The sequence below is a fragment of the Rhinatrema bivittatum genome, chromosome 11 (assembly GCF_901001135.1).
Source record: "Rhinatrema bivittatum chromosome 11, aRhiBiv1.1, whole genome shotgun sequence".
NCBI lineage: Eukaryota > Metazoa > Chordata > Amphibia > Gymnophiona > Rhinatrematidae > Rhinatrema > Rhinatrema bivittatum.
In genome coordinates, this window is record NC_042625.1 from 74,145,959 (window position 1) to 74,171,472 (window position 25,514).

Consider the following 25,514-nt stretch of genomic DNA (forward strand, 5'->3'; position numbering starts at 1 on the left):
CATATATGGATGTACAAACTCATGAATACAATAAATGAAAAAAACAACATATATGTATGACAGTCGTCATGCTCTGTTGCCAGAGTGGGGAGTAGGGTGCTGGAACCAGGATATTTCATGCCTGTTTTACCCCTTTCTTTTCAGGAATGGGATTTTTACTGTGGAAGGCCCTGCAGAGGGTGCTGGGGTGGGAGAGTTCTGTAAGGCAGGATTAGACACTGCAGACCTGAAATGCCACAAACGGGTCTGCTTGTCAGGATATCCAGAAATGAATATGCATTAGAAATCTGCAAACACTGGAGGCAGTGCATGCGCCTGTACCTCATGCATATTCATTGTGCATATCCTGAGGCCCAGCATTCCCTACGCCTGTTGTCTCTAAGGGCTGCCTCAGTGGCACTGCCAGCTTCTAACATCACTCTTCCCCCAGAGCCTGGCAGATGCTCTTACAAAGGCGCTACTGTCTTCATCTCTTGCCAGTGCTAAAGCATTGCAAAGTCTGAGATAGCATCACGAAGGAACTTAATAAAAAGCTGGGGGCAGACTGTACTTCCATGATAGCTGGGGGTCCTGGCTGCTGCTCTTTGTGCTACTGCTCCTGGAATGCCTCAGATCCTGCCAGCCGCTGCACAGTTATGTCCTAGGCCTTTTTTTTCTTTTTCCCCATCTTTTAGCTTGAATAAAGTGGCTTTTGTAGAGCATAGCCCACTGCCTGCGGCAGGGTAGGGGCTGATTCTGCAGAAAGTTTCTACAAATATATCACATTTGCATAATCTGTAACTTTCTACACATAATGTAAGGGGTTTTTTTTATCTTACATTATAAAAATAAAGTTTTTCAGTCTTTCTTGTATGTTTTATAATTTATGAGGGGTGAAGGGATCTTAGGCCAGCACTGGGAGGCAGAAAAGGGTGATGGCTCTTCCCTTCTGAACAACTTTTGTATGAGTTCACACCCATCACTATACAGTCATTGAGCAGCCCTGGCTATGGAAAAGTCCTGGGTGCCAGGACACTTTATGTGCCTAGATTTAAGCCTGGTGCTGCCTAAATCGTTCTACACATGTGTACACAGAGCAAGAAGTTACTGATATAAAGACAGTTTCCCCAAAGAAGAGCAAGGGACTCGCTAACCACCCCACCAGAATTTAAAAATGAGATCAAACAAAGCACATTCAGGGAGCCGGGCTTGATAAGGAATGTAAAAAAAGAAAAGGTAAGACAACTTGAGAACAAACAAGAATAGCCAAGATTTACACTCCACCCGCTTTCACAATCTGAGAAATGATAAAACAACCCTAAATGAGAAAAAAGGTGAACATGAAGAAAAAAAAAAAGCTGAACTAGGGGAGGCCATAGATAATTTCTTGTGGGGGGCCATGTGAAAGAGGCTTAAACCAAACCAGAACCAGTGATCCAAAATGGAACAATCTGAGCACTTCCAGCACCCATAGAAATCTGACCCAAGATCAAAAACTCACCCAAGAGAAATTATAAAGGACAATCAAAGAATCTCAAAGACCTCTTGACTTCCCCCCCCCCCCCCCCCAATACTATTAGGAAATCAAAGAATGCCTACGGACCCTTAAACCCAGAAGAATAAGTGGCCCTGATAGGATACTAAGAGGCCCAAATTCAGAGGCATTTAGCTGGATAGCTCAGAAGTTATCTTTGGGCACATATCTTCTTAGCCAGCTAAAATGTAGTTTCAGTGAGGAGTTAACGTTAGCTGGATAAGTTGCCTGGCCAACTCCGATATTCAGAGTTGGCTAGATAACATACGGGCTGATACAGTAAAAATTGCGGTAGAGTGGGCGAGCGCATAGGACACTCTCCTGTACGCGCAATACAGTAATTTATTTAAATTAGGGCCAGCGGTAAAAAGAGGCACTAGGACACTAGCACGTCCCTAGTGCCTCTTTTCGGACAGGAGTGGCGGCTGTCAGCGGGTTTGACAGCCGATGCTCAATTTTGCCGGCGTCGGTTCTCGAGCCCGGTGACAGCCACGGGCTCGGAAACCGGACGCCGGCAAAATTGAGCATCCGGTTTTCAACCCGCGAGCCGCAGGCCTATTTCAAATTTTTTTTTTCTTTTTTTAACGTTCGGGACCTCCAACTTAATATCGCCATGATATTAAGTCGGAGGGTGCACAGAAAAGCAGTTTTTACTGCTTTTCTGTGCACTTTGCCGGCGCCGGCAGAAATTAACGCCTTCCTTTGGGTAGGTGCTAATTTCTTAAAGTAAAATGTGTGGCTTGGCTGTACATTTTACTTACTGAATCATGCAGGAATACCTAATAGGGCCATCAACATGCATTTGCATGTTGCGGGCGCTATTAGGTTCGGGGGGTTGGACGCGCGTTTTCGACGCGCTAGCTTTACCCCTTATTCAGTAAGAGGTAATATCACGTCGAAAACGCGCGTCCAATCGTGGGTTAACAGTGTGCTCCGCCAGAGCGCACTGTACTGTATCGATCTGATAGCTGGCTAAATTCTTGTCACACCAAAGTGCTCTCCTACAGTTAGCTGGGTAATGTTATCCAGCTCTATTCAATAGGGCAGCTGCACTAGTGAACATACCTCCAAAGTTAGCTGAATAAGTTTATCTGGCTGACTTTGCTATCCGGAGAGTGACTAAATATGGACCTCTATATGAAATGCTCAAATACAAGAAACCTAGGAAGCACCAGTAAAATTATTTAATCTGATTCTAATTTCTGGTCACTTTCCTTAAGATACCAGTAAGGACAGAGCGATCTCGGTGTCAGTACTAATGTTAGCAAACTGTTCTGTAGTGTCCTCAACAAATGAATACTACAATTCCTAATAGCAAAAGTATACAGCAATCAGAAAGGGTTCCTCCCAAAACACAGAACCATCTTTACAAACGCTGATAACAAACATGTCAAGAGCACAGCAGGAAGAATATTTGCACATTTTTACAAAAGCCTTTGATCTATCTGGCTCCCTGGCCTCAGCTTTAAACTACTTGCAAACTGGAATTGGGTGAAAATCTTATGCTCAAATGAAATCCATGTATTCCTCCATCAAATAGAAAATACAAATAAACAGCAGGCTGGCAGACAGCTTCAGACAGGAGCCAGGAGTCAGACAGGGATGTGACCTGTACTCCACCCTCTTCAACGTCTATGTGGATGTTCTGCCCACAGTATTAAAGGCCTAAAAGGAAAAGACTCAGAAGCCAAGTGCCTGCTGTCATTCTGCCCCCCACTATTTCTAAACCTGCTACAGACCTACTGCAAATCCTGATTTTCCAGAACCCCCCCCCCCCCAAAAAAAAAATAGCAATTCATGATCTTCCTAAATAAACAAGAAGCTGAGTGTAACTTATACAGTACATCAGAGCTTCCCAAGGCTGTCCTGGGGACCCCACAGTCAGGTTTTCAGCTCCATGTATGCAAATTCAACTCATGCATATTCATTGTGGATATCCTGAAAACCCAACTGGCTGTGGGGTCCATGTATGCAAATTCAACTCATGCATATTCATTGTGGATATCCTGAAAACCCGACTGGCTGTGGGGTCCCCAGGACAGGTTTGGGAGGCTCTGCTGTACATACCTTGGCTTGAGTCTAAGTGCATCTGGGAGCTTTAAATTGGTTATATCGACAGTACGAGAAAAAGCTCTATGAGCCCTATATGCATCAAGGAAAGTTCTGGACAAATACAATCCCCCAGTAAAACTACTATTAACATGATTTGATAGCATCATTCAACCACTTCTCCTATAGGGGAGTGAGGTATGGGGTCTTTCATTAACTCCAAACCTATGCAGAAGGAGACAGAACCCCACTAGAAATTGTGTTCCTCCACTTCTGCACACAGACACTGAATTCATAGAAACATCCCTAATAATGGGGGCAGAGCAGAATTAAGATGCTTCCCCTTACTACCCACCATGCAAAAAATAATATTAAAATTCTGCTGTGACACAAACTCCTTCCCACTACCAGGTTCTCTGTGAAACAACACATTTATGTAGCAAACCTGCCATATCAATCCAGCACTAACACCCATAACTCAAACAACTACAACGCGGCACACAAAAAGACAGCGATGTGAATATTGCAAGGTGCCCTAGAATAGTGGCCCCCAACTCTGTCCTGGGGGCCCACCAGCCAGTCGGGTTTGCAGGATATCCACAATGAATATGCATGAGAGAAAATTAGCATGCATAACTGCCCTAGAACACCAATACACCTCCTATTGGGACGAGCAAATTGGAAAACAGAACAAACTGGACCGCTGCAGATCCCTGCACAGAGCCTACAGGCTAGCCAAACAACTCAGTTACAAATACAAAAAAAACAAAAAACAACCCAAGGCAAACCCTCATCAAATTCAGAATAAATGATCACAGACCAGAACGATGCAGACAGAAACTAAACTGGAAACCCATTCAATGAAACACTGGAGAAATAGAAACAAAAGCTTAATTTCCTCTTGGTCTGTGCAAATTACAAAGAGATTAGTCCTGTAAATTTCCCAAAGCTAAGAGAGAAAATCCAAGACTTCCCACATAAGAACGAGCAAGAAAAACTCCATATATTCCTTGGGGGAAAGAAAAGAAACAGCGGCTATACCAGCAAAATATGGGATATCCTGCCACCAAGCCAGACATGAAACCTGACCAGGGAGAATACAAACCAGCACCAAAAACTCAGACATGTCCCGGATGCTGTCCATTCTGGAACCTGTGCCTTTACATGACTTATTAATAGTTTGCAGTTCCTTCCTCTCTTTTCCTACTCTTTTAGTTTAGATCATTCTGCGTATTACTTTGGCAACACATGTAGAATTTGTTATGCCAATAACGTTATCTGAATTTGAATCTGCATCTGATGAGCTAAGCCCCTTGGGATCCATTGCCAGCAAAGGTCTCCCGTTCCATGGGTCAGCCAGGGCTGAAGAGGCAGCACTCCCAGCTCCAGGGGAGGAGGGGCAGCTAGTGGCCAGATTCAGGGCCCATTATTGCAAGGATCTGAAAGGAGCCCTGGTGCGTGGCCCTCAGCCTAGGTCTCTCACTGCTGTGACTGGGCTAAATGTAAGTTCAGAGGAACTGAAACAAATCTCAGTGAACCTGGAAGATGTACTAGGGCAAACTGACAAACAAGTGTAGCAAATCACCTGGACCAGATGGTATGCATCCCAGAGTGCTGAAAGAACTGAGAAATTAAATTGCAGACCTGCAATTGGAAATTTGTAAACTATCAATAACATCATCTATGGTATCTGAAGACTGAAAGGTTGCCAATGTAACACCAATTTTTAAAAAGGGATCAAGGGGTGATCCAGGAAATTACAGACCAGTGAGTCTGATGTCTGGGCCAGGCACAATAGTAGAAACTATCATAAAGAATAGAATTGCTGAACATATAGAGAAGCAGAGTTTAATGGGACAAAGCCAACATGGATTTAGCCAAGGGTAGTCTTGTCTCACAAATTTGCTACATTTTTTTGAGGGCGTAATTAAATGTGGATAAATGTGAGCCAGTTGTTGATATAGACTAATCTAGATTTCCAGAAAGCATTTGACAAAGTCCCTCATGAAAGGTTTCTTAGGAAATTAGCAAGTCATGGGATACGTGGCAGTGTCCTATTGTGGATTGCCAACTGGTTAAAAGATAGAAAACACTAGAATAGAGCTAAATGGTAAATTTTCCCAATGGAGAAAAGTGACTAGTGGAGTGCCTTAAGGATCTGTTCTGGGACCGATGCTTTTTAATCATTATAGATAAATGGGCTCTGACCGACTTGCCACGCATGCGCAGAAGAACAAACATCTCGTCCGTGTAGATGGGCCCAACGGCTTGTATATTTATAAATGGCCTGGAAATGGGAACAAGTGAGCTGATCAAATTTGCCGATGACACAAAATTATTCAAAGTTGTCAAATCACAAGAGGATTGTGAGAAATTGAAAGAGGACATTGGGAGACTGGGCATGCAAATGGCAAATTAAATTTAATGAAGACAAGGGCAAAGTAATGCAATTAAGGAACAGTAACCCAAATGCAAGGTTCCATATTAGGAGTCACCACTCAGAAAAAAGATCTAGGTGTCATTGTTGATAATATGTTGATATATTCTGCTCAGTGTGCAGCAGCAGCCAAGAAAGCAAATAGAATGCTCAGGATTATTAGGAAAGGAATGGAGAATAAAACAGAGAATATCATAATGCCTCTGTATCGCTCCATGGTGAGACCTCATCTTGAGTATTGTGTGCACTTCTGGTCACCACATCTCAAGAAAGATATAGTAGAATTAGAAAAGGAACAGAGAAGGGTGACCAAGAGGATAAAGGGGATGGAACAATTCCCCTAAGAAGAAAGGCTAAAGAGGTTAGGACTCTGCAGCTTGGAGAAGAGAGGGCTGAGGGGAGATACGATAGAGGTCTATAAAATAATGAGTGGAATGGAATGAGTAAACATTAATCAGTTGTTTACTCTTTTGAAAAGTACAAAGACCAGGAGGGACACAGAATGACGTTACTGGGTAATACATTTAAAACTAATAAGTGAAAATATTTTTTTACTCAGTGCATAATTAACTCTGGAATTCATTGCCAGAGGATGTGGTGAAAGCTATTAGTATAACTGCATTTAAGAAAGGTTTGGACAAATTGCTGGAGGAAAAGTTCATTAACAATTATTGAGGTAGAGTTGCAGAAATCTACTTATTCTTGGGATAAGCAGCTTGGACTCTATCTACCGCTTGGGATCCTGTTAGGTACTTGTGACCTGGCTTGGAAACAGGATGCTGGGCTTGATGGACCCTTGGTCTGACCCAGCATGGCATGTTCTTATGTTCTAAGTTGAGGAGAATATAGAAAAAGGGAGAAAATATCACTGGATAGATGTGATTGAAGGCCCATGGAGCCAGATTGCAGTCCTGGTTCTGATTACATATATATATATGTACACATAAGTGTTTATGTTATCTCTATATATACAAATACAGGGATATTTGGGGGGGGGGGGGGGGCTACACACATGGTCCATAGAGGGCTTCCTGGGATAAATTAATTTTTATGGCTGACAGGCTGATACCAATGGGGCCTGGAGGAGGAGGAGAAGGCTGTGCTGTGCCGCAGCAAGGAGGAAAGTGAGGTGGGGGAGTGAAAGGGCTGCACAGAGGGGAAGCGGGGAGGGAGAGGGAGGAGAGAGAGAGAGGTCTGCAAGGATACATGTTAAGTGCATTTTTATCCTGATAATTAAGCCATTGGCAAATGTTTAAATCCCTGAATATGTTCTGTTTGAGAAACTGAATTGAATAGTTTTAAAGAAAGAACCCAAACCATTTGACAGTAAGATAATAAATGATGTAGATAAAGAGAAAGTGCCTGGCCAGTCTGCACTAAGGATATGTCCCCGCTGGCAGATGCAGAACTGTCTCTGGTTCTGTACCAGACTTAATCCACTACCCAACCCTCGTGGTGTGTGTCAGTGGGCCTTCAGTCTTATTCCCAGGTCTCCTATAACCCTCAGCATTTTCACTTCTTTCATGTCTATAACAAAGGAACGTCCACGGGACTGCACCTACCAGTTTGTATCTCTAAGCACCCTTCCCTCGCCTTCTTCACCACCTCCCCCTCACCACCCCCACCCCCCAAAAAAAAAAAAAAAAAAGCATTGAGCGGCATAACCTGGGCTCTCCAGGGGCTTCCCTGGGCATTACCAGACTCAGCTGGGGGAATAATAAAATCTTGTGGATGGGCAGCAGCTGGTCAGGGAGTAGTGTTTGTGCATTTGTTGGGTGACATGTGAAGGTGTGAGGTTTGTCACATCCCCAGATTGTCCCGAAAAGTAAAGAAATGATTTTACAACAAAGCATGGAATGTGGGAACCAGTTTTGCAAAGCCAGTTGTGTGTCCTCTGAAGGCTCTGGCCTGTGGGAACCTTCCTGCAAGGGTTGCCGTGAGCTCCTTTTACTTTTCAGTTTATCTGCACTGTCCGCTCCAGGGAATAATTCCCAGCCACGTTATTCTTCCCAGGTCAAACTGCTTTGAAGTTGTGTCATTTCACAGTCTAATTATAGCTGTCACAAGAACATGGTGTCTGAGAAGGTGAGACAGGAGGGGTAGGAATACCAGGGTGTGATTTTCATCCTTAACCCAATCACAGATGCTTTTTTTTTTTTTTTTTTTTCCATCATGCCTGAATTTTCCCTCTGCAGGGTTTGCTTTTAAAACCATCTTTTGTCAGCCCTGACAGGCTGCTCCAGTTCTGGCTTTGCCCCAGTCTCTGTTTGGACTGATAATTCTGATTTCTCTAGGAAAGTCAGAAGTACAAAACTACAGAGGCCAAGAGCAAAACCAGAACTGGATTGGCCTGATGGGATTGACCTGCGTCAGATTACAGCCCTAGCAGAAAGGGATCCAAGGGTGGGGTAGAGGACCCCAGAAGGCAGATGTCACGACTCCCCTCCCAGACCCTGGTTTCTGCTTTCAGAGGTGGCCAAAGTGGCACCTCGCCTGATTTGGGAGGGAGGAGCAGTGGGGGACACCAGCTGTGTGTGTATGTGTGGGAGTAACTTGAGGTGTCTCAGACTCCTTATCGCTCTGCATGTTTGACCTTATCTTGCCCTCCATTAAACTCCTCAGCTGTGTCATGGAGGGAGCTGGCAGACTTCCCTCAAAGTCTCTGGATATGAAAGATCAACCTCCCTCGCCTTGGACCCAAGGTGCGCTTTGGGGAGCACATAATTTTACCCAGAGTGGCGCGGACATTTTTAATATCCAAACTGTATGCCTGATGCAGCAAGGAGTTTTACACACAATGGGGTAGATTTTCAAAGGGTTGCGGGCGTAAGATACGCGCGCAACCCCCGAATACCTCCCCCTGCCTCCCCCTGCGCGCGCCGAGCCTATCTTGCATAGGCTCGGCGGCGCGCATGTCCCGGGGCCACGGGGGTGTGACCGAGTGCCCCGACACAGCGGCCTGTGTCGGGGCCTGGCCAGCCAGCGTGCGCAAGTTACGCCTGCCTCGGGCAGGCGTAACTTTCTCAACAAAGGTGGGGGGGGGATTTAGTTAGGGCTGGGGGGTGGGTTAGGTAGGGAAAGGGAGGGGAAGGTGGGGGGGGGGGGGGCTGGAAAAAAAGTTCCCTCCGAGGCCGCTCCAATTTCAGAGCGGCCTCGGAGGGAACGGAGGCAGGGTGCGCGGCTCGGCGCGCGCAGGTTGCACAATTCTGCGCGCACCGACCCTGGATTTTATAACATGCGCACGGCAGCGCGCGCATGTTATAAAATCGGGCGTAGATTTGTTCGCGTCGGGTTGCGCGAACAAATCTATGCCGGCGCATATGTTTTAAAATCTGCCCCAATGTGCACCTAAAACTGTTTGCATTGCTTAGCGCCCTTGCACGGGAATCCCATGCTAATGAAGGCATTAGCTATTTCCCCCCAGGAGGGATGTGCATTCGTTTCTTCTGTTTTGGGGTATTCCTGTACCTCGCCGACTTTCTAATACACACTAAAAACAAATAATGTGCGCATAGCGAATTATTAAAATTACACAGGTAATATCCATTTTTTTTGCGTGTACTTGAAAATCAGTGAAGTATGTGGGTACTTGCTGAAACGGAAGAAATGAATGCACATCCCTACCCCCCAGGGAAGAGAGGTGCGCTCGTTTAACCCATGTTTCTTAGCACTGAGAATCTGACTCCTGGTCAGACTTGGAATAAAGTTTCTAGCTCTAATGTTGGTCTATGAGCGAAGCTGGAGTTCTGGTGCCAAGACCTGTAGTTGGGATTTTATGCACACTAAACATGATATGTGCTCATAAACCATGGCTTCCTGCACACAAATTATGATCTGCTGTGTGCTAAACCTTTTCTCTGAGCATATTTTCTGGTTTGTGTGCAATTTTTAACCTCCAAAACATTAGCATTCCATTAGTTTACTGCATTGGGAGTTAAAACAATTTTAGCTTGTGCGTTAATAAACTGTGCGCTGAATTTCAGCATGCAATTTTGAAGCTCAGTTTTTTACATCGGCCCCCCTTGAGATTCAAGAATTGCCAACAAACTAATAACAAGAAGAATACATTTAAAAGAAGTCATCTCCCAGCAGATTAAACAGTCTTTTAGAATAAAGGATTCATCTCCCAATAAATTGCACCATCCTTTGGAGTAGGGAACAGCATGATGCTCACAAAAGACAGAAGCAAGTCTCCAGGAATGCAGAATTCCTTCATCTGCAGATTAAATCATTTGTAGACATAGAAAAAACTCTTCATCACCCAACAGGCAAAAAGGAATCTTCCAGTATAAAATGATTCATTTCCCTCAGTCACTGGTGCTCCAAGCTGGTGATGCAGAGATGGGAGACTTGCTTTAACTCCCACCTACTCTTGGAGATGCTTTTCCTCTGCCGTCATTTACTACGTTACTATAAATATTGTGCCCGCAATACATGGGGTTTTTTTTAAGCTTACTTACTACATGCATTTCTGCAGGGGTGTACTGCTGTCCGCAGTGCTGTTACTGTCCACAAGAGAGCACCCTAAACAAGGCCAAGTACATTGAAGATTCTTCATAAAATACAGCCATCGCTTTACGATTGTACAGTTCTATGTACACTGCTTATTTAAAAATGATCCCATTTCTTTGACCATACAGTGATATGCATGCTGATGGAACTTTATATATCAGAAGCACTGCTCTGTGACTGTACAGTGCTGTGTAGGTTAACAGTGAAATTAACTGGTAGCAGAATTAAAACCAATTAAGGATTGTTTTTCAGCCAACACATAATTAAGTTGTGGCATTTCTTACCAGAAGATATACTCAAGATTAATAGCATAGCTGGGTTTAGAAAAGGCTGGACAACTTTGAATTCTCATTAGCCAGGCAGACTTGGGGATCACTACCTCCTGTGTCTGGAAAGGAGCAATAGGGAGATGATCTTCCATACTGTCGGAGACAGGATGCTGGGCTCCATGGCCCTTTGTTCTGGTCCACCATGGAACTTCTTATGTTCTTGTTCATTATACATAATCACTGCTCTGTGACTATATACTCCTCGTCATTTCTATTGTGCCAGTAGGTGTACGCAGCGCTGGACAGATATACAGGAAGAAGTAGGTTTGTGGCTCAACGGCAGTGCTGTGTACTGCCAGGTGAAGACCCGGCTTTGATTCGCAGGGTCAGGACCCCTGCTTCCTGGTTGGCAGAGGAGGGGTATGGGAGTTCTAGTTATCGTGCAATAGCCATACCTAGCGGTTGAACTTGGGGTTGACAATAGACAGATTCTGGACATAGCCAAGGTCTGTGGCCACAGAGCAAGGGCTACTGCTGCAATGGTTGAGTTGAGAAGGGGGGAGTAGAAATAAAATAGAAAGAAATCTAAAACTCAGACAGATGCGAATGAAGGCTTAGGTGGGACTGGAGCATGGTATGAGAGAGAAGCATGACGCACCCACTCAGGAAGACTGTTCCAGGCATAGGGCACAGAAAGGTGGAATGCGTGGAGAGCCGTGGATCAGCTTGTGGACGGGGGCACACGCACCATCTTTGTCACTCCTTGTCCAAAGGAAGAGGAAGAGGCAGGGCCATGTCACCACAGGGACTGTACGTACGCATGTGGCAACTCGGAGTTCCTGCATACCATCTAATATCTTTGTCACCCAAGCAAGAGACCTTGGAGTTTTAATTGACAACAGGCTGAAATTAAAATCATTCATTAACTGCACCACCAAGGACGGCTTCTCCTCCACTTCCAGGACTTCTCCTCCACTTCCAGGACTTCAGAACAGTTCTCCAAGCAGTGATCTTCTCCAAGATAGATTACTGCAACTCTATCTTGCTAGGTCTCCCTTCCTCCTCCATTAAACCTCTTCAGATGCTCCAAACTCGGTAGCTAGAATTTTGACAAACACCAGAAGAAGAGATCACATTTCTCCTATTCTCAAAAATCTGCACTGATTACCAATACATTTCAGAATCCTCCATAAGTCCATTACCATCATCCATAAAACCATCCATTCCCAAGCCCCTCTTAGCCTTCAAATCCCGCTCAAACGACACTCCTCATTCAGACCCATCAGAGAAGCCTACAGAGGATCGTTACATGTCCCCCAATCCAAAGCAACACACCACCTCACCTTCAGGGAACGAGCCTTCTCCACGGCAGGACCGTCTATCTGGAACGCAATTCCCCCGGACCTCAGACAGGGACCATGCTTAATAACATTTAGAGAAAGACTTAAGACTTGGCTATTTAGACAAGCCTTTCCCGAATCTCACTGACTCCTCCAATGGACCCAACGGACTGACTGCAACAACCACCAAGTTACATTCCAGTACTATGTAAATAGTTGTCCATTTTGTTCTTATTCCTAAAAACTATTCAGGCCTCTTGTCTTCTCCCAGTTCCTGCTTCCCCTGTTTTATTGTAACTTTCTTGCTTCTTGTCACCCGTTAAATGCTCTAGGTTATCACCTCCCTTGTTACTTGTAAACCAGCATGATGTGATTCTATCATGAATGCCGGTATATAAAAAAGCTTTAATTAATTAATTAATTAATTAATTAAATAAATACAATCCCAGATCGGTGTGACTGCCCAGCGTACATCTGAAGATTTGAGCATTTGGGTTAGCAGTGGTGGAGGCCTGGTAGGAGGTATCAGTTTAGGCATAGTTTGACTTCTTAATTGAGGTTGGGAGGTGTATGTGTGTGGGGGGGGGGTTAACAAGGTCAGATTGGGAGGGGGAGGAGAAAGGGTGAACATCTCCCCTCATATTGACATGGATTAGCTACGGGGGGGGGGGGGGGGGCTCACTTTATCATTCTTTCTGATCTCAGCACACTCCCCATTGCCTCCACACCAGTGCTGGCCTTAGAATGAGAGAAATACACATTCTTTAGATACAGAAATGCTGCATCTACAGAATAAAAACAAACATTTTTTTTTATTTCTGTCATGGATTACACATCACCAGCACAATTTTCACATTTTTCCTAAATAACCAAAAACGTAGAGTAGACCCCTAGACTATGCATACCTTGGCCTGGCTATAAGGCATTATAAGAAACTCCTAAAGACCCTACATGCAATGGAGAAAACCCTGGTCAATTCTAGGCACTCTGCAAAACCACCTTTAAAATAATTTGAAAGCATTTCATCAACAATTTTAGGAAATGGATATGTGATCTTGTTCAGATGATATTTAACACTTCATAAATTAATCATAATATAGCCGCAGTTGTCAGTTAACTCTTGGAGACAAATACAGAATAAAGAGACCATAAAGTATAAATAGAAACATGCAGGCAAAAACTGAACTGTAAACTGCAACAAGCCAGTCTCTGTATGTAGCGCAAAATAAAAAAATAGAAACATCATGTCTCATAAAACATAAAGCAAGAAAATTAAGAAATATAAAACATCAATCATAATAGTAAAACCATACTAATAAAAATAATAAATATTTTAAAACAGCTGATGAAGAGAACTCATAATTAAAAACATCATAAACAATTTTATAAATTTACCAAAACACCAATAAAATATTTCAAAATAGCTGACATATCAAATAACACCTAATGATTAAAATTAATAAGGATTAAAACATTTCCCACTCTCCATAACAGTTTTTTTTTTAAATTTCCAGTCACACTGAGATTGATATGGAGTACTGGGGGAATGGCGGAAGTGTGGGAAGTGTGGGAAGGGGCCACATAAACTTTCTCCTCTACCTCTCTCATATACACACACAAGTGTTCATTCTCTCACACGGGCACACATACTCTCCCTCACTCACATATGCTCTCGCTGACACACGTACATACTCTCTCTCACTTAGATCCTCCCTCTCATAATTGCTATTTTTTTTCAGCCGCCAGCAGAATGGGATCTGCTGATGGCCACTGGGTCCTCTCTCTCTTCTTGCATTTGGGGGGATGGCAATGCTCTCCCTTGCCCCCTTCCCAAACGCTTCAGCACAAAGAAGATATTTCAAACACCAGTAGCAAGGGCTAAGGGGAAAGGAGGAATCATTAGCACCTGTGTTGGCCAGGAGAAGGGGGGTGAGGAGGCAGGGAGCTACCAAGAAACCTTGTACTGGCCTTGCACAGTCAGGAGTTGGCAATTGAGGAGAAGGGAAGAAGTAAGAGTAGTTTACCTAATGAATGGAGGTCACAAGGAAGGGCACGGAGGAGATAAGACAAGAGAGGTAATGAGGAGCTGCTGAGTGAATGCACTTGTAGGTAAGTCGGAGAAGCTTGAACTGTATGTGGAAATTAATGTAGTGACTTGAGAAGGGGTGTCACGTGGCTTTGTGCATTTTTGTGATTTTTGTAGGCATTTTTAATGATAATCTGCCTTGTTTAGCCTAGAGCTATACAGGCAGAATATAATTATTGGAAATTAAATTAAATTAGGGGACGTTAAATCATACAGCTGAATTTTGAATAGACTGTGGTGGAACAAGATAGTTCAGTGGGAGAGTCCTGTGGGAAGCAGGTTGCAGTAGTCTAATTGGGAGGCGATGAGAGTGGATAAGGGTCCTGGTGGTGTGTTCGGAAAGGAAAGGCGGATTTTGGTGAACAACATGTTTTATTGGGGGGGGGGGGGGGGGGTTGGATATATGCAGAGAAGGAGAGAGAGGAGTCCAAGATGACTCCCTCGATTGCGGGCTGAGGGGATGGGAGGATGCCACAGAGACAGAAATAGAGGGATGGTTTAGGGAGAATAGGCAGTTCTGTCTTGGCCATGTTAAGTTGATAGGTGGCAACAATGTCAGACAAGCAGGCTGGGATCTGGGATTAGATTGCTGGTGACATTTCTGCACTGAAGCCCCCGAGAGGGGCAAGAGAATGAGTGTAGAAGGGGGTCCAGGACAGAACCTTTGGGCGTTTATTTACGTAGATTTTTATATTCTGCTTTTTGGCAGTTTAAAGTGGATTACATTCAGGTACTGCAGGTAGTTCCCTGTCCCCACAGGGCTTACAATCTAATGTACCTGAGGCAACGGACGGTAAAGTGACTTGCCCAAGGTCACAAGGAGTGACAATGGGATCTGAATCCTGGTTTCTCCTGGGTCAGAGCCTGCTGCTCTAACCACTAGGTCACTTCTCCACTCCTTTGTCTCTGGTCAGGGACTGAAGAGAATCTACCGAAGACCATGCTAAAAGTGTGACGGGAGAGGTAAGAGGATAACCAAGAAAGGATGGTATTCTGAATGCCCAGTGAACACAGAGTCTCCAGGAGAAGATGGTGATCAACAGTCACGGAGGATGAGGAATGAGTAAAGGCCCCTGGCCTTGGTCTTAAAGAGGTCACTGGACTCTGGTAAGGGATGTCTCTGTGGAAAGGGGAGAATGAAGGCCACTTTGGGGCTGGAGATGCGAGAAGGTCAAGGCAGGGGGTTCGGTGGCAGCGCTGTGTAGTCCCATGTGGAAGACCCTGGGGTTCACTCCAAAGTTCAGACCTTTGGGTTTTAGATTGAATCTCTTTATCTTTCCAAATCCATGCTCAAGATGAGTTGCAATTCAGGTACTGTAGTTATTTCCCTGCCTGAAAGGACTTACAATTTAAAAGCTTGATTTACTAAGGCTTTTTTTGCATTCTGGGTCTATTGGAAAAATGGGGCCCTACGCCTGCATCTACCCAAGGCCACAAGGCGAATCTGTGAGAGAAGCAGGATTTGAGGGCAGGCTTCTCTCAGTCCGCTGCTTTCACCACTAGTGTAGGCCTCCTCTTGGCAGTAGCCTAATCGGGAGGCGATGAGAGTGGATAAGGGTCCTGGTGGTGAGTTCGGAAAGGAAAGGCCTTACCCCCTCCATGGACGGGGGTAAGGCTTTTAGGAGGAAGGGGTAAGAAGTTTGAGGTGGGGGGAGGGCAGGCCAAGCCAGGCCTTTAATTTATAAATTTTGGCAGTGGGGAAAGGAGTGGCAGTGGACAGGCCCAGGTTTAGAGCTTGGGGAACCCCACATTATTTTATTTTTTTTCATTTTGTTTCCAATTTTTTTTTTTCATTCATTTTCTAATTTATTAAGTTTCAGATAAAACAAAAACGACAAATGTGAAGCCTACACCCCCTACTAAAGCCCAGTTTGGCCCTTCCAGTCTGTGCAGCAGCAATGGATCTACTTTGGGTAGATGTGTATACAAATTCCCATATGGAATCAGATACGGTAGGACATCCACCCCCTCCAACCCTTCAACGTACTATCACTGCCTTTGAGGTCTGTGGATGCCGCTCCGGGCACGTCACCCTCAAAGTTTTCTCGTACATTTGATGGCATCGTTCCATGCAGGTCACCCCGAGTGCATCATTTCCATTCTCTTGCCGCTAGGGATCCTCTGCATTTAACCTACACTGTTTTGGAATTCCATTGTCATCCATATCTCCACCACTTCCTTTGGGAGTGTATTCCAGGCATCCACCACCCTTTCTCTGAAAAAAAAACCCCCAAAAAACCCCAAAACATTTTGCTTTGCTGTTATTGAATCTCTCCCTTCAAAGTGATCTCTTCACTTCTATTGAAATTGGTTGGCTTCTTGTGCATCAGTAATCCCTTTCAGATATTTACAAATCTGTATCCTATCCTCCCTGTCTCTCCTTTCCTCAAAGCAGGCATGTTTAGGTCAGCAAGTTTCATCTCATGATTTCTGATGCAGACCCCCACATCCTTGTTGATTGCCTTTCTCCGGACCCAGAGGGGAACAGCCACGGCTTCCGTCTCCTGCTCTGTGATTGGTTGCACAGCACTGTGCACACCGACACACATGCTTTATAAATAATTATGTCTGCTTTGGCTGTGCAGTGCTGTGTACACCAGCCGTGCCTTTATAAATAATTAACTCCAGGCAGAAAAATATCCCAAACAAGAAAAAAAAAAAAAAAAAAGAAATACAGATTGGAAAATGAATTAACCTCCTCTGTTTAGAGATGTAAACACTTTTTTTTTTTCTTTCTTGTTTGGTAATATAAAAAAAGGAGAGCTGAAGATAAGCATGAGCTGTACAAACCCCATGGGCGTCTTTGTACCTTCTCTGACCGTGGCGGCTAACATCAAAGGATGAAGAGCGGCCTCAGAAAGGAATAAGAGAGAGAGGGACGCGTACGGCCTCCCCAGGTAGGGCCCCGCCCTCAACCCCGCCCCCTCCCTCCGCCCCGGGAGAAAGGGGAGGGCAGGAAGGAGCGAAGCGTGCATTTAAGGTTGCAGCCGCTGCTGCTCCTCTGTCTGCCGATGTGTACTGGACTTTGGCGGCTGGAAGATCCCTCCTCCCCGCGATAAAACCCTTAGCGGTTTCATTTCTCCCTAATCCGGCCCGGAGGAAGCCGTGCTCCCCCGCGTTGGAAGTGATCATCTTACCCTCCACCCCGCTTCCTTCTCTTCCAGCTGGAATTTCGCTGTGTCTTTTTTTTGGGGGGGGGGGGGGGGGGATTTCTGCTCTGCTTAGAGGGGAACAGATTTTTTTTTTTTTTTTTCGGGAGTGGGGGGTGGTGGGCGGGACGGGGTCTTGCCATGCCGCCCCAGGACCTGATGATGGATTACCGGGCTGCTCACTTCGCCCCTCCGGTGCCCCCCCACCAGCCCAAGCCCCTGCCCAGCGCCCAAGAGAGGAGGCTGAAGTGTGTCCTGCTAGGGGACGGGGCTGTGGGGAAAACCAGCCTCCTGGTCAGCTACACCACCAACGGCTACCCCACCCGCTACATCCCCACTGCCTTCGACGACTTCTCAGGTAAGGGGCAGGAGGCTGCCCAGGGCCCCCGGTTAATGCCTGCTTCTAGTTTTGGGAGGGGGAGGGGTACTTTTTTGCCTTCTCGGCATTGATCCATTGCTACACGATGCCTTTTTGAATGGCTTCTGACTGGAAGACCCGACAAAAGGGGGAGGGGGGGGGGGTATAGTCCCCACAGATGAGAGCTAGTGACAGCTTGGCTCTCGGCATGAGGGTTAGTACCCCCCCTCTCCACCGATGCATGCTCCCTATAGAGTGAAAGTGGCAAAGCCTCATAGGCCAGGGGGCTTCCAGATTGCCGGTAATTGTGTCTAATATAACTTTCAAAAGCTGTACTGCGGGGATCGCCTCCATCCCAGAGCTCTCTGTCCCTTTCCCGCCTCCCACCTATGCACAGCCCGGGGGGGGGGGGGGGGGGCACACCCGATCCATTAATGGCAAATCCAGCCCCAGGATTTGACTTTGGCGCACCTCAGCAGCGCCCGGCCATTGCATCTGCGATCAGTCAGAGCATCAGGGCTGTGCTCTAGGGAGCACCTTCCCTCCAGGGTACTCTCCGGAAAACTCGAAACTTATAAAGAGCAGCACAAATTGATCCTTTCAGGCCTGGCAGGAAAATCTGGCAATAAAATGCGCTGGAAGGTGGAGGATCAGAAGTATCTCACTCCTCCTCCTCCTCGAGCTGCCCTTGCTTGCACCTCCCAAGTCAGGCTTTAGGTGAAGTGGAAGAAAGCGATCCACGCTCCTCCCCCTTTTAATTATCTTCCTAAAGTCTCGTTTCTCGGGATTGATTGCAGAATTATTAGAAACGAGCCTTTCACGTACATTTTCTGTGCTTTTTGTGCACATCCCTTCTTCTCCCACCCAAGGGTTTCTCTCTGCTGGGGGCGAACTCCTAAGTAGTTAATCGGATTGGTAAGGACCTGGAGCTGGTCCAGGAGAAAGGGCAGATAGGGGCTGAAAAAATCTGGGGAGAGGGGGCTGGGCCCCTTATTTAATTTTTCCGAGTAAAACAAATATATAGCTTTCTGAAGTCAGTTGCGGCCGCCTCCTGTGTGGGGTGTACATTTTTTTTTGGGGGGGGGGGGGGGGGGGGGGGGGGGGAAGACACTGGGTAAAGAAAACTCTTGACTCGATTTTGAACCCTTACGGTAAGGGACAGGAGGGTTGGACTTTTCAAGAAGCTAGCGGGAGGCGCTGTTAATATCCTTTTCCTGAGAAACTGTTTAATCCTAAACAGAATTATTTCATCGGTTAACCTGAGGCGCTTAACCCCTTCCTTCCCTCTCCACCCTCAAGCATTGATTCCTGCTTATGTCTCTTCCCCCCCATTCTATCAAGCTCTTAAGAGGACACGCGACTGTAACTTGGCTCGTGTAAGGCCCTTCAGGTCTTGCTTTCTTGCCAAACTAAGGGTGAGAAAGGACGGGCGAGGAGGCGAAGATTGTATGAAAGTTTTCAGTTTAAATAAAAAGCTAAATCAGTCTTGCAAATCTAAAGCTATTCTAAGTGACATTGAATGTTGTACATTGGGTTTATTAATTTTGGGATTTTTTTTTCCTGTTACCCTCATAGAAAGTGATACACTAATAATAATTTTTACAAAAAAAAAATACTGAGAGTAAGGATCGTGGGGGGCGGTTCATGGCCATCTGGTCAGTCTTTCTGCCAATACTACCTTGATCTTGGTTCCTGCACATATCCCAGCCTATGGGGATAATAGGGATATTCATATTGTCTATGAACCATGAATAAAAGACTCTTAGGCAAATCCTCTATATAGATCCAGGCATCCCCCTAGTTACCACATGTTAAGTTCTCCTCCTTTGTTTCTGTAGCCTCTTGCTACCTCAATGCCCAAGTTCACTACACCTTGTTTATTGTAACTTTGCCTCCTGTTCAGTGTTAAGTTAATGTTTACCCCGGTTCCATGTAAACCGACATGATATGATATGCCTCATGAATGCCGGTATAGAAAAGCGTTAAATAAATAAAAATAAAATACTTCTAGAGTGCCCTGGTCAGGGTACATAACGCTGTACAAGACAATACAGTTTCCAAGACCCTGCCCCAGAGAGTTTGAGTACAGGGAAGGGGGAAAATCCGTATAGAAGGTGATGCACTGAGTGGGTGGATGTGGGGGAGAGCTCTGTATGCAGCGTTGTCCATTTAAGTTTTTCATGACAGTGTTGGCACATGTGGAGCTCTGATGAAGAAGGGGTGGTGGGAGGGTTGTGTTCCAGTCTGCCTCCCTGTGACTTCAAGTGGCATCTCTTCTCCCCGCCCCCCTCCACACTGGAGAATCCTCACTGGGCAAGCAATTCCAAAATGAGACCACAGGTTAGACTTCCAGATTGCAAGCCACACATTCCCCCCCCCCCCCCCCCCCACACACACACACACACACTCTCATTCATTCATTCATTCATAGGTAAGATTTGCCTCTTCAAAGACACTCTAAAAAGATAAAAACCATAACCTCCCTGTTTTTTTTGTTTTGTTTTTAACAGCTGTGGTCCAGGTGGACGATACCCCAGTGCGACTCCAGCTGTGTGACACGGCGGGACAGGTACGCAGTACTGCACACCTCGTGTACGTCTAGCCAGGTCAAATCTGTCAAGAATTTAAAGAAAAGCATGGCTGCAGGGAGAAGGGGGTATTTGACTCTGAGAAATCCTCCCCTGGGCTTTCTTTTTCCTTCTGACTCTTGCAAAAATGTCAAAAGGTAGAAAAATGAGAAGCTGCAGAGGGGGTAGGGAGGGTCAACAACGGGCTCCATTTTTATTTTATTTTATTTTTTGTTTTGCACGGGGTTGATCCGCTTCTTCATTTTGTCCCGGCGCAGATCCAGGTAGGTCCCGGTTTTCTTAGGGAAATCGGGTTCTCGAACTACCAATGAGGAGGCCTGAGCTAAATCTAAATAAATAACACAAGCACTGGTGTAAACCCAGAATTGGATCAACGGGTTTAGTTTAAAAAAACCCAAAAACACTAAACAAATAATGGAGTCCTAGCTGAGATAAAACCAGTACTGCTTCAGCCTGAAGCGTGTGATTAAAACACACTGAAATACTTAACATTCCCCCTTTTTCATTCTGATTTAAATTTCCTCTTGGGGAGGTATCAGTTTGTGGTTTTATTTTTAATTTTAATTTTTTAAGTTTTCTTCTGCTGAGTCACTTCCACCATTAATTAAGTGGAGGGGTGCTGCTGTACTGCTTGTTGTCACGGCTTCCCCCCCCCCCCCCCCCCCCCCCCCCATACGCACTCTTAACTGTTTTTTCCTCTCTCCCAGGACGAGTTTGACAAGCTGAGACGATTCTGCTACCCCAAAGCGGATGTCTTCGTGCTTTGCTTCAGCGTGGTTGGCCCCTCCTCCTTCCAGAACATCTCGGAGAAGTGGATGCCGGAGATCCGTCAGCACTGCCCCTCCGCCCCCGTGGTGCTGGTGGGCACCCAGTGCGACCTGAGGGGAGACGTGAAGGTTCTGATCGAGCTGGCCAGGCACCGGGAGAAGCCGGTGCCCACGGCGGCGGCCGGAGCGCTGGCCGAGAAGATGGGAGCGGTGGGCTATGTGGAGTGCTCGGCCCTGACCCAGAAGAACCTGAAAGAGGTCTTTGACGTGTCCATCCTCTCCGGCCTGCGCTTCTCCGACCTCAGGGCCGCCAAGAACAGGAAGGCAAAGACCGCCAGCAAGATGCGAACACTCTCCAAGGCCTGGTGGAAAAAATACGTCTGCATCCAGTAATGGATTTGTTTGACAGCCACGACACAAAAGTCAGTTGGGGATTTTTTTTTTTTTTTTTTGTCATTATGTACTTTTTAAATGTTTGTTTTAGTTTGACACAACCCAGCTGGTGAACAGATACCTCAACAAACAAGACTGTAAGATCTGAGCAGGAACTGGAAGGGATGGATGGGGGGAGGGGAGTTGAGAAATACCTACTTGATTTAGTTTTGACTCTCTCTTGTAAGCATGAGGATATTAGGAGCACTGGGACTCCTCTGCGGTGGAGAGGGCACTGCAGGAGCGCCCCCACCAACCCCCGAACTCTTGTTAACCCGCCTCTTTGGCTGCTGGGCCGGTCCTGTGTTGGCCTCCGTTCCATCTCTGGCTGTGTAGTCTCTGTTGCTGCTCAGTAGCGCGCTGTGAAACCAGGACCGGTCCAGTCTGTCCTGCATGCCATGAAGCCATCTGGTCGTCACTGGAAGTGCTTTTTGAGGGGGGGGGTGGAATTTCATGTGTGCTTGGGCAAGACCCAGCTGTGAACTGAGAAGGTTCAGAAGCAGAAATATCTCCTGGCACGTGTCCTCCCCTCCCCCTCCCCCACTGCTCCCAAAGTGTAATGACAGTGCCTTTAGAAAGGAGGGTTGAGGTCTGCGGCCTGGAGGGGGATGTTGCTGTTCCTTAACTTTATTTGAATGGGTGGAGGGGAGAAGCACTGGATTTGAGTCTCCCCCTACCCCCCCCCCCCCCCCCCCCCAGCCACACGCACCTAATTCACACTGCCCGGTTCCCAGGCTCCCTTCAGCCACGCCAGGGCCCCTCGGGCTGGGGCGGAGGTTGAATGAGAGTCATCGTCCCACCCCACAAGTCTAAATCTCCCCTAATGCTTGAAATCAACCTGAGCTCTCTAACTGCCCCTTGCCTACCACCCCCAGCAGGGCATGGGCTTCCTCTTTCGGGTCTCACTCCTAGGTCTCCTTCCTTTATTTTCAGGGGTGGACAGGAATAAAGAGCATTTTTCCTTTTTGGGTTAGCCCAGGCCATGCCTCTGCCACCCCGACTACCCATGAGGGCTGTCGGATGGCTCCTGGCCCCAGTTTGGTTTTGGATGCTCCTGTTCGGGGGGGGGGGGGGGGAATTACGCTTTCTCACCCCCTGCCATCTTCTTATTGTTTTTCCACCGAAGTTCCTTGGTTGGATGCTGTCCCGGGCAACCTGTGGCTTTGAAAATGACACCCCCCCCCCCCCCCCCGCGAGCAGCTTTTCCAAGATGAAATTCCAGTTACTTTGCACTTCCTGTGAACCGTTGGCCGGTCCACCTCCTTCCCCCCTCCCCCCCCAAACCTTATTTATAAGCCATTTCTGTTCTATGGACGTGCCCCTGTGCTCAGTGTGTGTTGCTTTAACAACCAGCGGCTGAAATCTCCGCAGTATGAACTGGATCCAGGTTGGGGGAAGTTTTTGTTTTGGAGAGAAGATAAGAGGAACAATTGGGGGGGGGCTCGCTCCCCACCACCCACTCCCCAGCTTTTACCAGAGTGAGCTCCTTCAGGTGCATGGGGCCAAAAAATGGATTCTCTCTATTACAATTGCATTTATCGGGTTTTGTTTTTCACTGCTGCTACGAAGAAAAATGTCCTTTCACCGAACTGGCCTTCTGAGGAACCGAATCGTCCCTGCCGGGGGAAGTGAGGGCTGGGGGATGCTGTCTCTCCTTTTTCGTAGAGGCAATAGCAAATTGTAAAGTTTTGATTAGGGGGGAGGGGAATCAATAAACCTTCCTGGAACCCCCTTTCCCCCACCTTCCTCACCCTGAATTTAAAAAAAACTAAAAAAGGTTTAAAAAAAAATAAAATAAATTTTTTTTATAAAAGCTGCAGAACCAAGGGAGGGTTGTCCTGTGTTTTCTCTCGGCCCGGAAGAGACAGAGGGCTTATGCTCCCATGTGCTTGGTTACTAAATCTTTTTGGTTTTTATGTTTTGGTAAGAAGCGTGGCCACGCTGTGATTGTGGGGGGGGGGGGAATAAAAGAATCCGTAAGGTTTGCTGACAAATCTGCCTTCCTCCCCCATCCACCTCTTGCTCTGGAGCTCCTGCAGGGGGAGTGGATGACGTCAGACCAAGGTGGAATTTTCTGTGTGGGAGGTGTAGGCACTGTTTGGAGTTTTGGGACCTGGGGGTATTAATGTGTCCCGTCCCCCCCAATTCTCTCTCTCTCTTCCTGCAATGGGGCAGAGAAGTAAAGATGGATAAATCTTTTAACAAAGTTTTTTGCTTGTCTGTTCCATAACGTGCTGAGTTGGCAGACGGATCTGGAAAATACATTTCCTAGATTTTTAGGGTTTCTTGTGGTCTCTCTCTCTAATTTTTTTTTTTCTTAAACAATAATCTTTGTGCTGGGCCCAGATCTCCCCTGTGATGGGCAACATGCAGTCAGTCAGAAGGGGGAAACATATTTAGAAATTTGACACCACCCAAAAAACGTGGGGATCCAAGGAAATATATATTTTTTGGTAGCTATTTTTTTTTTCTTTTTTTCTGTATTCTTCCCTACCTTTTCCCTCCTCCTCCCTCCCCACTCAGCTTCTTTCCCTCCAGGGCCACGACTGCCATCAGTTCTCCATGGCGGCACTCTACCAGCTGGGCTTTGCTGGCATCTATTGTGGCAGGGTCTGGGTATAGGCTGGGATTTGCCAGTTGGAACACTAGGCCTATGCCTAGGGCAGCACAAATTTGAGGGCATCAGGCCTGCTGAAGATTTTGCTGCTCCAGCCCATTCCCTTTCTACCCAGGCAGCATGCAGGGAACAGGAGGAGAGCGGCTGAGCAGAGCAAAGAAGAGCCATTCTGCTCGCATCGCCTCCCTTTCCTGCCCTTCAGGTACAAGAGGGGGTTAGGGTGAGCCTGGAGCAGACAGAATAAAGGGGGATCATTTTGGGGAAGTTAGGAGGAGTTGAGAGGGGGATCATTGGGGGTTCAGGAGAGGGACTGAGGAATCTGCATGCTGTTTCTTTGTCTGAAAGAGAGGGGAACAGGGCTGAGGGCAGTATTTGTGCATGTGAGAAAGGAGGGTGTGTGTTATGGGGTGGGGGGGGAGAGACTACAGGAACATCTCCTCTGCCCCCCTCACCCCAGCAAAGTGGTTTCTCCCTCCCTTGATCTCAAATTCCACACCCCAAATCCTGGATCTTCCTTTCCTTCCTCTCCCTTCTCCCCAGATTCTGGAACCCCTAACTTCCCCAAACCACGATCCCAGATCCTGCCTCCGATCTCCCTCGCCGTTTCTCAATCACGGAACTTCCCTCCCCCTGCCTTCTATTCTCCATCCCAGATTCCTGATCTCCCCCGCCCCATTCCTGGTTCTTCTTCTCTCCCAGTCCCTGAGATCTCTTCCCTGTATGGACACGGGAGAACCTATTTCCTTGCCCAATACAAAGTAAATAAATTATACAGACACGAGCAACTTTGGGGAAAGCTATAAAATGTAATATAAAAGATGGAAAGGTTTGCTAATGGGTGTTAGATTATTCTAATTCTTGCTACAGCCTCTAGCCCTGGGCTGCCTGTTCTCTGCCGGTGGGGGAGGGACGTGACAGCCTGGGTGACCGCTGCCCAAGCTTTATTTCAGGCCTGCAGACGGGGGTGGTTGCAGAGAGAAAGGGCCGGGTGCTTCAGCCACAGCTCAAGCTGGCTGTAGGGCTGCAGTGCCCCTCTGATCCAGTCCTGCGTACAGGACCTTGTACTTCTGACATCCGTACGACGAACGAGAGACTCTTCTAAACGCTGAGCTCTGGCGAAGGGAAAACTCGAGCAGGATGCATGCCTGAGGGGAGCTGGACGTTGTAAGGGGAGGTTAGCTTATATATAATTCTTACGGGTTTAAAGGGAGGAAAAGTTCTTAAGTTTTTTTTTCTTTTAAAATGCTGTTTCGCCTGACCGTGTATGTGTAGGCTCGGTGTACACACACACACACAGTGTGTCCTATCGACACACAGACACACAATCTTAGATGTTTTTGTGCCTGGTCTCCATAGCAATGCAAAGTACAAGCAGAGGCACACAATTGCACAGACGT

General features: G+C 46.6%; 1 protein-coding gene across 1 annotated transcript; it reads left to right on the forward strand.

The window, feature by feature from the left end:
- Nucleotides 1-17,435: 17,435 nt before the first annotated feature.
- Nucleotides 17,436-24,898, forward strand: LOC115073171 (rho-related GTP-binding protein RhoU-like). Its single transcript, XM_029571391.1, has 3 exons — nt 17,436-17,713; nt 20,224-20,282; nt 21,009-24,898. Exons 1-3 carry the CDS (start codon nt 17,497-17,499, stop codon nt 21,459-21,461), a joined length of 729 nt encoding a protein of 242 aa, XP_029427251.1. The 5' UTR covers nt 17,436-17,496; the 3' UTR covers nt 21,462-24,898.
- The last annotated feature ends 616 nt before the right edge of the window (nt 24,899-25,514 follow it).

Bases quoted from the DNA above. Each gene is read 5' to 3' on its own strand.
- LOC115073171 (XM_029571391.1), top strand. From the start codon at position 17,497: ATGCCGCCCCAGGACCTGATGATGGATTACCGGGCTGCTCACTTCGCC. The intron at 17,714-20,223 runs GTAAGGGGCAGG...TGTTTTTAACAG, and splicing joins TGCCTTCGACGACTTCTCAG to CTGTGGTCCAGGTGGACGAT. The intron at 20,283-21,008 runs GTACGCAGTACT...CCTCTCTCCCAG, and splicing joins TGTGTGACACGGCGGGACAG to GACGAGTTTGACAAGCTGAG.